Source organism: Perkinsus marinus (assembly GCF_000006405.1).
Source record: "Perkinsus marinus ATCC 50983 genomic scaffold scf_1104296975926, whole genome shotgun sequence".
Taxonomy (NCBI): Eukaryota; Perkinsozoa; order Perkinsida; family Perkinsidae; genus Perkinsus; species Perkinsus marinus.
Window position 1 is genome coordinate 229439 of NW_003200605.1, and position 16749 is coordinate 246187.

A 16749-nucleotide genomic window follows, 5' to 3' on the forward strand; every position below is an offset into this window, starting at 1 on the left:
ATATCTCTACGTACAGGGGAGAAGAAACGATCACTCTTTGAGGCAAACGTGCCCGGATATATCAACTATGGGGACGAGTCGTTAGGAACTCTACCACAGTTACTGCAGACGACGAGGAAAGAATCGATTTTTTCATGCCATGAAAGACCAGATGAATCACACCGACTGCTCTTAGTGTGGAGAGGTTGATCCTGTTGCTTACACCTATACACGCATGGGTCGATCTTTTGATATAAAGATATGACTACTGGTTGGGTCAGGCAGGAGATTAGATCGATTCAATGCTGAGATCGGTGAATCAGGAGCCGTAGTGTTCACTGATGATCAACAGCAAACCACACGAAGCGATACTCTAGCAATTCGATATTCACCGCGGTGAAAATTGGGTATTTCACTTCTGGTGAATTTTCCAGTCTCCGCTTCCTAAGAGGTTCCTCATACTTGTACCGTGTACAGGTGAGGGAAAACTCGAATTGGCTGCGTTTTGACGAGTTCGAACCCACGTTTCCGAAGTCATGAATTTTATTCACGAATTTCAATTTTCGTTCGCGGGCGGTGTACAGAAATCGAACTTTCATTCAGAAAAAGAAACAAGTTAAGTTATTCCACAACAGCGGGTATTCAAACAGCTTATTCTCCGCCGATCACCATCAGATGGTATCCATTATCGCAGCATCCTGGCGACATCGTTTAACATTACAGCTCCGATCGTTGCAGTTGTCACTGGGCGAGTCTCACGAGGATCTCATCAGATCCATCTGGTCTCGGATACATCCCACTCCACCGTCTACTGTATCTCTAACGAGCACCTCATCGATCTCCGGCACTCTTACTAATATCTCCTGCGCGGATGGTCATTCGTTCGTTGGCATTGACCTTCGCTCATTCGCGGTGTCACACCATGAGGTGGTGTCATTGAACCCTCACACTCTCGCGATGGAGACCATCGTCAGGGTAGGTCGAGACGTCAGCCATGTCTGCGTCCACGACGATGTCGTCTACTATGCTGATGGCAAAATTAAGCAACTCAGAAGATGGTCAATTAGAGACAGTGCGGAACTCTCTTCCCTGAACCTACCAGGTTCCCTTGCTATGCTGTGTTCATTACCAAGCGGTGTCTTCGTCGTTCTGAGCAACACTAATCGTGTTTACCGACTACAGCCGCCGAGCTACTCCTGGCTCTACCAGCTGGAGTTTGATGGGCCACTTCTCTCCTTCGATACTACGACTATGGACGAAGACTACTTCCTTTACATTCCTGATCATCTCATTGGAGACCGGCCGGTGGGTGAAGTCTGTCTCACCACGGTTAGCTCTGATGTTCTCATCACGACCATTGCTGGTGCTACGGCGGCTCGCTTCGTCCCCAATACTGATGCTTTTGCTTCTGTTTGCTGCCTCTTCGCTGATGAGCTCTCCTGCACGGTATGCCTCGTGGACCTCATAAGACAAACTACACTGTCGTACAGCACACCCTTTATGGGATGGGATGTCTGGTCGATGGCCATCACTGATGAATGGCAGGTGCTCGTTGTTGTGGAAGAGAGTGAGGACGGCGTTGGTGGGCCGAACTTCTCCCCAGGACCTTTCAATGCCGTCACTCTTCGCTGTAACCCCTGATAGATTTTTGTATCATTTGAGCACCAACTGCTCTGTGTTGTTGGGCTGTGATGTGACCCGTACGGTTACAATTTCTGTATGCTAGAAATTCTCTCTACTTCGCCGCATCTTCTAGACAGGCGTCATCGTAGTGCGCCAGAGTGTCACGTGTGGCACACTTGATGAAGATCATTCAAGTCATCAGTTAGTGACTTGAATGGTCTCCATCCCTGTTGTTCCAATGTACCATCACTCCAACTCGGTAACACAACACCACCAAGGTTGTCCGAAACTCAAGTACCCCGCACACAGACATCTAATTCATGGACACTCTTCGGTACAGACGAGGCATCTAATCCCCCAGTGATCTCCCTTACAACTGATGTTGCGAAGGAATCAGCTGGAAGAACGAACTCCAAGAGGAGTGACAAGCCATCACCCTCTTCAACTGTCTGCCATAGGTCACGATTGTCTCGAGGTTGATGTGTCACCCACCGCCAAGTAAAGTCCTCTGGCGTGATGAGCACCGGCCTCATCTTAGCCATCAACATCAATCTCGGGCCCAAGTCTTCGCAGAAACCTTTCAGATCTTGAGAGGCTGTAAGCAACCCGTCTTCGACCAGTAGTGCTTGGAGAATGCGCCCACCTTGTGAATCAAAGAACGCAGGTTCGATCCCGGCACCAAGGATTGGCAACTTGTCACCGACTTCCGTACCGCACTGGCTCACCATTCGGTTCCACAGATAGCAGCCATACGCGTGCATATAGAACCTCCGATGCTCCTTCGGTATGGTCGTTCTTAACGCTCGGTTAAGATCATTGCGACAGTCACCTGCCAGCCGCTTCAGTAGCGCATACTCCAACTCTCTAACCCTCCCTGATGAAAGTGATATCGCCGATTTGGCATCTCGAGTTCGATGCCATTCTTCGAGCACACAACGACTAGGTGAGCTAAGTGGGGTCATGGCTGGATCAAGAAGCGCACCCACAGCGAGATCCGCTCTCTCAGCGATCAAATGACGACCGATACGAAAAGCTTGGCCAAAGGCGCCGAACCGCTGCAGTCCAGCGTAATTGAAAACACCATTGTTTTTGATGCTATCCAGCAGGGCTTCAACCGCGTCGAAATCTGGCGAGGACAACGTGAAAGGGAAATCTCGAAGAGTTATTTGGAATCGATTGCCGTCATGGTGACCAGCCTTCAACTGTTCTCCCACGCTCAAATCGGACAGCCGTATCGAGTTACCATTCTCATACGACTTCAATTTTTCCTCCAATTCAGCTCTGACTGATACCCTTTGAGATGTTATCGCCTTTCTGTCCTTCCAACCGGCAACACACCACTCTTTCATACTGATACCAGTCTTCCTAGATACGTCCGCAAGAGCATCTCTCGTTGTGAGATCTTTCTTCCACAGGGTGAAGTGGATCCATTCACCAGAGAAAGTCGCTCCTTCGCATCGTGGGATCTCGAAAACTTTGAAGTCCCAGGGGTACTTCTTAAATCTGACACCTTCCGAGAGGAACTGCCGTGGTGCATGGGCTGAGTTTACAAAACGTTCCAGCCCACAGCAAATCTCTGAAACCTCTTCCGCTCGAAGGAAGGCCCTTTTCATTGAAGCACACAAACTGCGACGTCTCGCGTGAGTCCCCATCCAACACAACGTAGATTCCTACGAGACGCTGTTCAAGTCTATACGATATTTGAGTGAGAAACGATAGAGCAGTGCTCTAAGAGCATTGCGTTCCGCCTAATCGACGCGAAAGACGGCGCGGTACTGGAATTCGGGAAAACACTGGATTCACTGATACGACGCGAAGCGGAGCAAAGCATGTGTTGAATTCTCAAGGCCTTTGAAGCCCTGACCGTTATGTGGCCCATTTGAGGCTGCTAAAAACGATGTTCAGGAGAATCGTAATCCACTCACATCACTCTTCGAGCTCCACGACGTTACTGTGCTGAATTTACTTCCGTAACACTACCGATCTGAACAATGACTAGCGCAGCTTGTGGTAGGTCTCGGCTAAAGATATCAATAAGGATAACACGAAATGAGGACAACAAACATAGGTGATCTCAGTTCGGAACACCAGAGGTGCAAGGGTAAGTGATCATGAGCAACAGCTTCAACAGATACTTTAAGAACATCCCAGTCAATGTCAATCCACTTCTTCTGCGCCATCGTTAGCCCCCTGCTGGGCATTGACATTGTTGTTCCTCTGCTGGTCATCGCCATTATTACCATCTTGATTTCCCTGTTGCGCGGGCTGCCCATCGTACCTAAAGGTTCCACCAATAGTTCAAGTCAACTCACAAATAACCCTACCTTCGCCCTGAAATTTCTTTAGGAATTGATATCCTCAGGAAGGGCAGATGGAGATAGATGAACCAAATGATTCTTTGGAGGTTTGATGCCTCCTTCAGAATCGTTTTGAGTCTTCAAGGCTTTGGACCACAAAACCAGGGTCCGTCCACCGTTTTGATTCACTCTAGCCACAGCGAAGTCGACGATGTCGGAGACTGAGCTGGCTTCGACGAAATCAGACTCCAGACTGATCCGAGAGCAGAAGAGTGAAACAACTCAACATTACCGAACTAACCTTCCGAACATTGTCAGTCGCGAAGAGTTTGGACAGGGATGAGCTGGTGATAGTGAATTCATCTTCCAACCAAACACGATTCAACTCGCCTTCCTCATTCTCGGCCTCCACTTCTACTTCAATCACCAGTTGGCAACTGGCAGTTGCACTACCCAAGCACTACCAGGTCGGTGACGATACACGGACACCGATGACCAGCATAAAGAGCATCACATAAGCAACCGGGGTAAACGTCACCGTAAACGTCACGAGACCGAAGCTCAGAATTTCCACCGTGGCGCCAACAAAAATCCCGAAACCGTACGAGGTAGAGGACCTCTTGCGGAGAGGACGCGGTACATCTACAGCAGTCAGCGGTAAAATTCTATCCGCCGTCTGCAGCAACCTTGTTTGATCCAGCACCAATGTGCCTTCCCCGAAGGGTCGGCATAGGATCACTTTGGATCCTATAGGTATAGTACGGATATAGAACAACTGATTCGAAGCTGTGGAAGTCCTCGACATTACCGCACAAATTTCCGAGGTATGAAGATCAGCGAATAAGCTGTATCTATCATACGACGCCTCACTTTGATACCTCTTGCTAGCATCTGGTCTCGACCGGTTGATACGGAGTCTAGTACCAGTACTCGCCTTCACATGCAACAAGTACGCATGGATGACCTTCTTTAAGGAGGCTTCCTACGAGTACTGTCTCCAGTAGAGGCCTTCCCGTGGCCAACTATCGGATCCTGGTGTAACCCGATGACCTCGAAATTGCGAACCTGCTGCAGGGCGGTAACGTCTTTGGCAGAGAGAATGGACATCTGAAAGAGGGGGAAGTAAGTACAGGATAGGAGGTATTAGTATACGTGGTGCATGTGGCGGAGTTAGTAGTCCGAGACGTGGCTTTGATGTCGAGTAAGATGCTATGGCACTCAGTAAGGAAGAAAAATTTCAGGGTTTTTAAGATATACGAGGCATCATGCAGTGACTGCATTGCAGTCTCCATGTGGTGGTTCAGGAGTGCTAAATGCTGACTCAGAGTACTCAGTACAGAGAGTGCTTAGGATACCGATGGTGAGTGCTGATCTTTAGTGGCATTCGCGAGTTCCCCTCGCGAACCAAACGTAGATGGTATGGTAGAGATGACGACTCATAATTTACAAGTGGTTGCTATCAATGGATTCGAATAGTAGCGACAGTAGTTGTCACTAGCGACGAGCGAGTGGCTATCACTACTGGCAAGATAAGGAAATTTAGTGCGACATTAGGACACGTATGCCCCATCCGAGAGGCACATTATCACCGTGATGGGAAGTTCCTATTAATAACTCATCACGGCATACGAATCACATGCAGAATAATCCGCATGTGTAACATTAACGGTGGCATACTTGAGGTTCAAGTATGCCAATATTCCGTTAATATTACACATGTACGAAAATACGATCAGTCGGAAATTCAACCATTGCCGAAGTAGGGAAATTGAGGAAAAAATATGACTATTGACTTACTGGTTAAACGGCGATGATAGGTAGTGCAGCACTAGCACTAGTGCTAGTGGCGGTAGCCTACCGCCGGTAGGCTGCGGTAGACTCGGTTGTGGCTGAAGGGGTGGTAGTAGTCTGTGGTTGGTTACCAGCTCGGTTGAGGAAACCAAACATATATTCCCAAACTGTGCGATATATTTGAATTCTCAAAGTCAACCTTAATTGTAACGAAATCGAATTGTGACACACTTCGATTCGCGAGGTCAAACACACTGCTTGTCTGCTCACTTGCCAAACCTGCACGGAAAAGGTGCGAATGACATTTCGCGAGGAAGCGCCTCCAATGAATATCCCGCAACTGTATCACTTCACCCATCAAGACATCCGCCTCAACACAATAACAACGGTGCGACACTCCACACATGTCGGAGGGAAACAGAACAGATCAAATGAAATCTAATCTTCCCATCACATTAGAGATTTCCCTTGTTGTTCCAATAGAAATCGAATTCTCCCGCCAGCCTACCCACGATCTCGAGTCGACGCGTATCAGTCGTTGCCGATTCCATCACCGTTTCTATGAAGCCACGATGCTCCGCACTCAAATTCCGACCGTCCACAGGTGGCGGCTCGTAGGAAACAAAACGAGCTAGGGTTACGTTGAGATCATCCCCGCTGCTATAAATCATTTTCTCGATTTTATCGAGATTTTCCGGAGTCGCCAAAACTATCCCTAACAGGCTCACAAGCAGCCTATTCTGCATCTTACGCGAGTCAACCTAAGATTCGATCCTAACCACCAACGACCGACCGCAACAACTCCTACAATCTCTTCCTTCTCAAAAACTCGACCATGAATCAATGCTCTCCTCTCTGCTGAATCGATGTCGAATTTCCTGAAGTCCACGAAGGGCAAAGACTGTAGTCGTGCAATCCAACACTGGTCCAAGTCGGCCTTCACCGCTCCAGCGATCAACGTCTTCAGGTACCTGGCTGATAATAGCTCAACCCACAAGACCGACATAAATTTGGAATCATAAAATTTTGTAAATTTTCTCCTCACTGATCAATCACTTTTCACCTCGAATTGAAGTAGTAGACTCTCAACTGAAACCACATGTTGAATAACTTCTATTTTTTCGCATGACTTTTCCAACATGAACTTCAGAAAGTTCCAATCAAAAATGTCCAATTTCAATTTCAAGTTGATTAAAAATACTCAGCCTCAATTTAAACGAGTCGGAAGTTGTCTCCTGTACTGGAAAAATATTCGGAGCCCGTTTTCAATCTTAACCGTAGATCCTCTAGAGTGCAATTTTTCAAGACGAGTCTCTTCCCGGAGTTGCGCGATCAACGTCGATGCTTCCAATTTGGCCGTATTTTTCACAGACTTTCAGTTCATAAGTCGACTGACGCACATCAAATAAACTATGAGTCATGGAGAATCTAAATGCTGTTCTAATGGGCAGGTAATACCTCCTCCCAGGAAGACCCTCTATCCCTTGTTCCCTCTGAGGCTGTATATAGAGCATCGCTTCCATCACTTCACCATCGCCTCCATAAAGCTGTACTTTCACCCAACGCCGTTCATAATGTGGGCTTTCAAAATTGTCCAGGCGCTCCAAACCACTACGCGACAAGTAATTGACAACACCGTGGACCTAAAGACGAGTCGGATCTAATCCAAAGCACACTGAGAGGATGACCTTCGCGCCAAGACTAGGACGAACGTTAGCATAGTAGCCTTCCTTCACAAAGATCTCCCTGGGTTCCATATCGAAAACCAAGTCGAAATCGACAAGTACCTAAACAACAAAACTTAGCCTTATAGATGGGCAGCGTAAAGTTGTTTTACGGTTTACGTTATGGCGTGCGTAACGTAAGCAGTTTACGGTTACGGAAAGGCCTAACGACTTTACGGTTGGTGCTGAACTGTTTTTTTAGAATTGTGGCGGAAAGGTTCGCTGTATTGCACTCCACGACAGCTCGAATAGTTGTTAAACTCATTTCTTGAGGCTCGGATTCAACCGAACCGCTGAGAGGGTAACGTTTGGTTTCGCATTTGCCACTCGTCTCCTTTGCAAATTCCGTCCGTCTCACTCCCAGGCTGGCCCGAAACTGCCAAGCCGGCCTCATCCACGGATTCGCATTCACACGAAATAAATTTAGGCGACTTGAATGATCAATCCTCGTTTCGTCCTCTGTATCTCCGTGAGACCCGTTACGCGCCGTAATTTTACGGCACGGGGCTTGAAGCGTAACCGTAAAAGTGAGCAGCCGTAACGGCCCGTAACATAATTCTGCCCATCTATACTTAGCCTTGATTTGAGTCATGTAGAAAATAAGTTTCAAAACGTTGATTAGAATGCCCCTCGACTACGTGGAGTAAACATCATCGCGTTCATCAGCGTTTTCGAGCTGCGGATGACATCAGCTCCTTACACGCTTCACTACAGCATTTCTAATAAATTTAATACTTTGCCATTTCATGACAATTTTCCCACTTCCTTCGGAAAATCGCATTTTTACCAAAATTCCCTATACATTACTCGAAATTTCTGATTATAATCATAGCCAGCCGACTCCTATCAACGACATTAATGAGAATACAAGAAATGGGTGGATACTCATATCATGAAAAACGCGCGATCTCGTTATAATACAACACTAGTGTGGTGAAATATGAACATTCTCAACTACATGTATCGGTGACAATATCACAATTTTGAGGAATTTTCGCGAAATTTTCCGGTTCGTATATAAACTTCTATAATTAGTGAGGAAACTCCTGAGCTCAGCTGAGGAAACCACACATATAAAAACACACTCCTCTTACTGCTCGTAAAGGCTCCTTTGATGCAGTCTCCACACCTCTACTCCGGAGGGAATCTTTACTCATATTAGCCCCAAAGGAGAACATAGGAATCACCACAAGATGGTCGGGAATGGGCTCTCGGTAAGCTACCACGCCCTCACTATCACTTGTCGTTGCCATGAACGAATCAACAATTAAAAACCCTCAAAAACTACAATTAATGTCCATACAAACCCCTGGAGTATTTCCTGACAAACACAGACAACGAACTCCTCGAGATTTAATATTCTGTAGACATTTCCCCAAGGTGAGTGAACACAGCCAAAGCGGTTTATTCGGGGCGCTAGGACCTCCCTTACTTCTCGCAGTGATGCTAAGGACAATGAGGCCTCCATCATCCCTCTGATGGTCGTCTAGAGACTATCAGAGGCAACTCTTCCTTAGATCTCTTGATTGGAGCACTCACTAAACACACATATAAGCGGCAAACCATGAACATATTCAATTTTCAAAAACACTCAATAGCAAAATTATCTGCATTGAACTTCACACTTTTTCGGATCACTTCCACAAAAACACGCATCAATAGAGGTGACTTGCAACAATAAGAGGTAATAGGAACGCTACCATAATAAAACTCTGCTGCTTCGCTCCGCTCCGAATTTCAATACACTCCCGACCTGGACGAGAGCGTTCACCATTCGGCCTGACCGTGGGTTTCGTCAATGCCAACTCTACTGCTTTTGCTGCATTTACTTTACCAAAATTACCAACACGATTCCCACCAGGATAATAGACAGTGTCGGAGGACTCCAAGAGCACCTCCTTGATATCAGATGGGCCAACACCCAAGCTGCTGAGTAGAGCCGCGACACCTGCGACATGTGGAGTTGCCATTGACGTACCCGACATGTAAGCATAAACGTTACCAATATAAGTGCTCGGGATTCCCACGCCAGGCGCAGCAATGTCAACATACCTGCCATAGTTACTCTCACGTGCCAGCCGATCACGAGCGTATATATCAGTAGCTCCAACGCACATGAGGAGCTCAACAGTCTCTGAGTAAGCACATGGGTAGGTCCGAGCAATAGTAATATCTCGACCGTCGTTGCCCGCCGCAGCGAACATCAAATGCCCTCGATCAGAAGCTCTTTTCATAGCTGCCTCTAGAGTGCGATATGTACCATCACTCGTATACGAATGAGATGATACCTCCACACGCAAAGTAACGAGATAATTCACAGCTTGTAGAGAATAAAGCAAATCTCCTTTTCCCATCTCGTCGAAAGCTCGCAAGGACATGATCTTCACCGGGGCGATGCCAGCCACCCCTTGCGCGTTGTTCGTAGTAGCACCGAGTATCCCAGCGCAGTGCGTGCCATGACCATTCACATCTCGAGGATCCAAATCTGAATCGAAAAAGTTGTAACCATGTCGGCAATCCGCATCAGAGAAAATGCTATCGACCAGATCGGGGTGGTCGTATTCAACGCCAGTATCAACGACAGCTACAACCACCTCTCGCCGTGGACGCCCTTCCAGTCGGGTCATCTTCCATGCCTCAGCCACATGTATCTCATCTAAATTCCACTGACTTCCCACTAGCTCATCATCAGCGGAATCGGACACCACCTCATTCGTCACGCCCATGGTCCCAGGTTCGAATCCCACCGACTGCACTATTCCCAACTCTCCATTTCTCTCACAAATAACCTCATAATCTTCCCCCAGTCCGAGCAGGGAATCGCAAAGCTCATCAACAGTCAATTCACACGCCGCCACTGCAGTGTCGATCCACTGCATGCCAATCGCCAACATGTCCTTCACATCTCTCAAACACTTTTCTAACTTGTCCGATGAGAGCTGCCGAGCACCATCCCCCCTCCCTAGAATGGCAGGAACGTCACGAATGTCAACCCAATCAGGCGGAGGGCCTTCGACCGGCACCGGCCCCTCAATGAGCCTCCTAGACGTAAGCGATGATATCGACACTATCACTCGATCGTCTGCAAAGGAAGACACAGCAAGGACAGCCCAGTAGAAGAACATGGAAAAAACCAACCCCTGCCGATGAGCTGGACTGAACGACCTGCGTCCCAAACGAAACACGCAAGTGATGCCCGCCTTAGGACAGATGGTCACATATAAACGAGTAAACTCATAGTCCCCTCGAGAGTAGACCTCCTAAGGATGTGTATGCGTACAGCAATACCAAACCTCGCATCACGTGAGAGTTAGGAGATACGCCACACTCATTCGCTACACCAACCGTTTCCTGAGACGAAACCGTATCATTGCTGAGATCCCGAGTTCGATCCCGGCAAGGAACACATAACTGAGCATCATTGCGAGGTGAGCTCGACGAGCCGCCAACACTAGCTTCGTTCCTACTCTTGTACAGTACTAAACAGATGAGCCCTGGCAAAGCACGTGTAGTCGTCGAACGGGCGATACTTTACACCAGGTTCATTTGGAAAATGGTAACTTCCTTTTGGAAAGGCGGACGAATAGGAGTTTAGGAAACTCTAATTTGAATACAATTATCTACGTTTTGAACTATCTCTTCCTTTGACTACTGGTGCTGTGGTAAACGTCATAAACTTCAACCTCAAAACTTCATAAAAACACTCATCAGCAACTCTAAATGAAAATTACTATTTTTTCCAAATTGGCGTTTTACTGAGAGTCGCCAGCAATATTGGGATGAAAATTGAGTTTACTATTTTCTCCTAACAATAACAAACGAAAACTATAGTTTCCCATCTATTCACAACAACGAACGACTCAGAGAAATAATATCACTTCATATTCCGTCAGCCGCCCTGAACAATTGAACAACTTCACACTAGAGCACTGTTGTTATCTTGAAACGTTGGAGGTAGTGTAGGTAAGGCTATTGCTGGTATAATAGTAGTCCGGTATCAACGTGAATAGAAGCACAATCAAGGGCATCAACTGCCTCGGCAAGAGCCTCATTGCGAGCGCGAGCCTCGGGGTCTGACATAAAAAGAATAAAAAATACGCTCACCAAGATTCGAACCAGAGATCTTCCGATTGCTTACTAACGTCCTCATTATCGTTCCGTTCCTCCATCGTCGCCCTCGCCACTTCATGCCGGAATCGAACTCTCATGTTCAACGCCGCTCGAGCGACCAATTCCATCATCGCCATTTTCGTGGTCGGCGGGTCCAGGTAATAGAGCCAAAACGAGATGATACTTGCCTGCTGATTCAACGACGGGGCTATCACACTCTTCGGCACCTGCAGTCCAATAATTTCGTGGCGCAGTGACGCTAACCTCATCGCCAACCTCAGAGATCTTAATGATGTGCTCTGAATGCAGTCGATGTAGGAGCATCTGGCACTCCTCTCGATCGATCATGCATCGCTCCGCTACACGAATAGTTTCCGACTTGTAACCCGTCGTTAGTAAATACTGATAAACCCGAGCTCCCACTACACCGTACCTAAAAGCAACCAATCGACCATCATCATACCACATCTCCATGAACTTTACTTCTCGGTCAGTATCGCATGTGTCAACTCCTCAGTAAGCTTCGCCAGTACGTTCTTCCAATCAACTCGGTAGCTAGCCGGCCCACTAGCTGCCATCGCAGTAGCCGCTGCAGTTGCGGCGGCTTTTTTAGAAGTCTTCCGCTTCGCACCAGTACTCTGAGATAATGATCATAGACAAGAACTGGATCACAACTATAGCGATGTTGATAATAGTAGTACTCGCAAGGACTACGACAGCTACTCCAAAGGTCACCTCTATATTAGATGGATCACTCGCAAGCTGAAGTATGAAAATGCTATTCGGTTCAATTCGAAGTTGCTATGAAGTACGAACGGAAATGCTAAGGACGAACGACTCCGATTAAACGATTAAAAACCAGAGAAATCGAGGCAATGACCGCGCGCCACGAAATTCTCACCGCGGTAGCAGCAGCAGCGGCGGCAGCGTTAGTGCAGAGGACCAGAGCATCCTGATGCTTGCTGAAGACGTTGAGGTACTTGATTAACTCATCACGTTGTCGATTCATAGTGGCCGAGGCCGATGAGCCTATCATGAATATCTTAGGTTCAAGCGAGGAAGATACGGAAGAGGTTACCAATGCCGGAAGAAGCAGGAGACGATGAAGGGGATGAGGAAGGCGACTCATGCCCACGAGTCATCCAATCTAGGAGATCGTCAACTTGAAAGGTATCTGAAAAAAAGATCAAAAAATCAAGAAAGATGAATCGCTTCGCTCCGCCTGACCCGTAGTGCAATCAATCAACTTCATATTGTCCATCAGTCCCATTGGAGGCTTCACAGATTCATCCAACATCACCTGAATGATCAACAGCTCATGTTCAAAGACCCCGGTTCGATCCCCGGCCCCTCCACCTGAAATATCCTCCCCGCTGCTGGATTCATCCGTTTCCCAACATACTCCACTGCAAGCTGTTTAACCAGCATCATATCAAGAGCTACTTGGTTCGGCCGAAGGACCTGGAAAATCTACCACTCAACGACACATACTATTCGAAAACAACAGCACAGATGACAACAACAACAACCACTATCGACACCAGCGTGGAAAAATACGCACATAATCAACTACATGTGTTGGTGACAGTATGAAAATTCCAAGGATTATTGGATCTCTATACATTTCCATCAGAATTCGTATGTGAAAACTCCTGAGCTTAGCTGACGAAAGCGATCACTTATTCCTCCAACACTGATCGAGACATTCACGCTTCCATAACACTATTAAATATCGAGTTTTCTCTCATATAATTCTCGCTAGTCTCACACCATCTACACTACTGCATGGAATATCATCATTTTCGGGCGAGCGAGATTAACACCAGACTGTACCTTCCTTACCCCGCCACCCTCAACCTGGACTGCATCGATCTTCTTCATCAACCTTCGGCTCCTACCACTCTGTTGTCGAGCCTCTCGGCCTTTAGCAACACCGCCGGTCGCCCCTCTTTTACGCGTACCCGCCTTAGCCTGAAAAAGACGCAGAATTACCTTCAAATTTTCGACCGAGACAGGAAATAACACTAATTCCCGACTGTAATGACGGTCTTCCACTGCTACCACCACTATTATACCTTAGCCGCTGTAGGCTTCCTCCTACTCCTCGCTGGTGCGGTAGCGGCGGCCTCGCCAGGTTGTTGTTCTCCCGCTAGAAGAGCTAATTCTGGTGACATCATTAAAAGGTCATCCGCAGCTGTAATATCTAACAACATGAGGTCCATGCACCAAAGATACGAATGAGGTCCAGAAAGAGCAACAAGATACTGATGCCTTTAGTTACTAAAGGCATTGGTATCTTGTTGCTCTCTCTGTTAATAAAGTTTAGTACCGTTACACTCAACGAACACGAGCACAGCTTTTACTATAAACAACAATCACAACTCGAACGATCGATCCGACTATTGTTCCGAGAGCCGCAAACAAAATCTGTTATTGTCTGTAACTTCTTTCCAGTGAGAGATAGCTCATTAGAAAGCTCTCGGCGAGCGCTCCTCAGAACTATTTTCGAACTCCGAATATGCTTTGGCCCTGCCGAGCTACGCAAAACTGCTCAAAATCTATGCAAAAAAGTTCGAGCCGATAAACTTCCTCCTCATAAATCACCGCGGTATGGCATTGAGCATCACGAGCATATCTGGGATTTGAATATACCATTGAAAAGTGCCCTCCAAGATCTTCCTAGTGAACTATCTCTCACCGGGAAATCCGTTGAAATATGCAAGTGACAGACAATAGCACATTCCATTCGGGGCACCCTGTATATGCAGTAGCAAAAATAAAGCAATACAATACTCAAAAAAATAGTAAATCCTAAATGGTAAGTACTAATACTAAATAAAGCAAGAGTGTCTGCCAAAGCTATGGGAAAGGAATCAGTGGCTATTGCGACGAGCCAATTCATGACTACCTTCCTCAGCACCTCCACCTATATCGGGTATCATCGGACTTTCCTCTTCCGGGGACGATGCCGAAAACTCCGCTCCGTCGCTCCTTTCTGGTGTACCCGGCGGGGTTGCCATTTTCTGTTGCAGATCACCTCTCACACATGGCTCCACTCTATACAACACCTGCATCGACCACATGTACGTCTTCATACTAAGAAAAGTGATCTTTGAACAATTTTATTGTACATCGCCTCTTCCTCATGATTTTATTAGTAAAAATTCAGCATGTGCAGTGCTGTAAAATACCCTCAGCTGAGCTCAATAGTTTTATCACCAATCAAATGAGTTTATATGCCAACTGGAAAAATACTTACGAAAACAGAAACTAACAAACTCTCCCCAGAGTTTCAATATTGTCACCAACACATGTGCAAATTTCACCACACTGAACTTATGAACCTACACTGCTTGTGACGAGCTCTATCAAAGCTGCCTCCACATCCGCTTTTACTTCTCTCATCGGCGGGGCATGCTCCCCAACATACTCTGAAACCGCGATACCTCCGACTCCCATCATCAACACTCACCTCGCCATCGCAATGCTGTGAATTCGATCAGATCATCCCAAGGAACCCTACCCCTTCTCAGCACCTGCCCACCGTTCAAATCTCGCTCGCCCGAAAATATCCTACCTCTGCCATGACATGAACAGCTACTGGCCGGCGACGACCCAGCTGTTGTTGGACGAGATTCATGTATCTGGGGTATCGTAGACGAGCTATGACGGCACTGGGCGATGCACTATATAAGACCTAAAATACCGCAACCAGGGATCGAACCGACGACCTTCCGCATGGGATACGTACCAAATGCTGCGGTGGAGCCCCAGCTTTCTCTTGGCTTGGCACTTGAACTTGACGGACCATGTGAGACACTGCTATATTGTTCTGCAGTAGAATCATCAGCGCGTCACGGATGCACGACCAAGTCATTCTATCTGTGGATAAAAGCAACATGCTATAATTGAACCAGGGACCATTCGGAAGGCAGTGCCGAAGACTCCCCACCACACCAAATTCTCACTTGTAATTTCATGCATTGAATGAGGAACCTTCGCATCCGTGCGCAAGTCCAATGGCCAACTCAGTTCCTCGTTGACATATTTACTCAACTCCGGGAACCTAAGCATACCACTCCATCCCCAAATCCCAGGAATTCTATACTTATGATCAGATCAATCCTGATCTACATATGATCTCTCTCACTTGTACAACTCCATCACACGGACGAGGCCATTGACCAAGCCGTGTTTAGCACAGTACGCCTACCTCATAGGTCCTCGTGAGAGGAGGCAGCTAGCAACTGCCGATACAGCGGGTCCGAACTGATCAGTGATTATATCGCAACAGAGCTTGTGAACGGCCGCTTGCGGGGCTTCAATCGCCGGAGCGTTGAAGGGGGGTGGCCGAGACGTAGGGGCAGAGGACGAACCAACCATTGCCAAACACTAAAATACCCTCATTGGGAATCGAACCCGAGACCTCATAAAACACAAGTCACCGAATTCTCCAAAAATGTACGCGGATACTCCACGCACTATGATAATCAAATACGACTATTACTGCACACTTCTTTCGAGCATCAAGTCTACACAAGTGTCCAACACTCACTCGAGAATGTCCAGATTCGCCATGATCTCGGTGAAATATTCAGGGTAGTGGTCGTGCCGTTCGACCAACTTTCCCAGGTCTATATTCTCCACACCAGAGATGCCCCGAGCAGCGCTCAGCCCCGCCACTTTAACTCCCCATTCCATATACCGATACAGGAATCCTAATACCCAATCACTGCTAGTGTAGCCGTTGATGAACCTTCCTGCTACAACAGCGCGCGCCCTAAAATAGTCTTCCGCACTAACGAATAATAATATTGTTTCTCACCTGCGCCATGATTTTTTATGGTCAGATCCTACGGCAGGCGCGTCGAAAGTCACGGCTATCGGAGCGCCGAGCAGAACAACGTTTTGAACGACATTGAAGTACCCCTTGCTGTACCTACATTAACGATAAGCAGCATCCTAGTGTTAGAAAATATGCATTAGTAGTCATATGTCATATGTCATGTGCATATGCGTAGTCAAGTACGTTTGTTGGCGATGATATGAAAATTCCGATATGAAACTCTGAGGAAATTTAGGGAGATTCTTCTATGTTTTCGCACATCTCCACCCGAATTCACGTGCAAACTTATATGATCGATGACTTCATTCCTGAGCTCAGCTGAATCAACGACACAGAAAGAGGTCCAATGCCACCATCGGCCCATCCTGATTCCTAGTCA

The 16749-nt window shown here is 47.2% G+C and overlaps 6 protein-coding genes across 6 annotated transcripts in view; 1 reads left to right on the forward strand and 5 right to left on the reverse strand.

Moving 5' to 3' along the window:
• Nucleotides 1-936: 936 nt before the first annotated feature.
• On the forward strand, nt 937-1620 carry Pmar_PMAR004488 (hypothetical protein; the record flags this gene model as incomplete). The annotated part of the gene is made up of 1 exon (XM_002764986.1): nt 937-1620. One exon carries the CDS (start codon nt 937-939, stop codon nt 1618-1620), a length of 684 nt encoding a protein of 227 aa, XP_002765032.1.
• Nucleotides 1621-2398: 778 nt separating this feature from the next.
• Nucleotides 2399-3215, reverse strand: Pmar_PMAR004489 (tRNA pseudouridine synthase D, putative; the record flags this gene model as incomplete). The annotated part of the gene is made up of 2 exons (XM_002764987.1): nt 2399-2431; nt 2589-3215. 2 exons carry the CDS (start codon nt 3213-3215, stop codon nt 2399-2401), a joined length of 660 nt encoding a protein of 219 aa, XP_002765033.1.
• Nucleotides 3216-6145: 2930 nt separating this feature from the next.
• Nucleotides 6146-7447, reverse strand: Pmar_PMAR004490 (hypothetical protein; the record flags this gene model as incomplete). The annotated part of the gene is made up of 4 exons (XM_002764988.1): nt 6146-6451; nt 6499-6661; nt 7149-7333; nt 7367-7447. The coding sequence occupies 4 exons, from the start codon at nt 7445-7447 to the stop codon at nt 6146-6148; spliced, it is 735 nt and encodes a 244-aa protein (XP_002765034.1).
• A 1622-nt stretch (nt 7448-9069) lies between these two features.
• Nucleotides 9070-10539, reverse strand: Pmar_PMAR004491 (thermitase, putative; the record flags this gene model as incomplete). The annotated part of the gene is made up of 1 exon (XM_002764989.1): nt 9070-10539. One exon carries the CDS (start codon nt 10537-10539, stop codon nt 9070-9072), a length of 1470 nt encoding a protein of 489 aa, XP_002765035.1.
• An 844-nt stretch (nt 10540-11383) lies between these two features.
• On the reverse strand, nt 11384-15907 carry Pmar_PMAR004492 (hypothetical protein; the record flags this gene model as incomplete). The annotated part of the gene is made up of 17 exons (XM_002764990.1): nt 11384-11487; nt 11553-11751; nt 11801-11957; nt 12008-12162; nt 12426-12553; nt 12603-12698; nt 12752-12824; nt 12881-12985; nt 13367-13495; nt 13600-13727; nt 14433-14592; nt 14873-14955; nt 14997-15060; nt 15102-15221; nt 15276-15406; nt 15493-15590; nt 15738-15907. The coding sequence occupies 17 exons, from the start codon at nt 15905-15907 to the stop codon at nt 11384-11386; spliced, it is 2100 nt and encodes a 699-aa protein (XP_002765036.1).
• A 103-nt stretch (nt 15908-16010) lies between these two features.
• The window catches only part of Pmar_PMAR004493 (hypothetical protein), a gene marked incomplete at its 5' end in the record, with an annotated part of 2347 nt that continues 1608 nt past the window's right edge, over nt 16011-16749 (reverse strand). The window contains 2 exons of the mRNA XM_002764991.1: nt 16011-16304; nt 16350-16463. Coding sequence (XP_002765037.1) covers nt 16076-16304; nt 16350-16463 — 343 coding nt within the window. The 3' untranslated portion in view covers nt 16011-16075. The remainder of the gene's footprint in view (nt 16305-16349; nt 16464-16749) is intronic.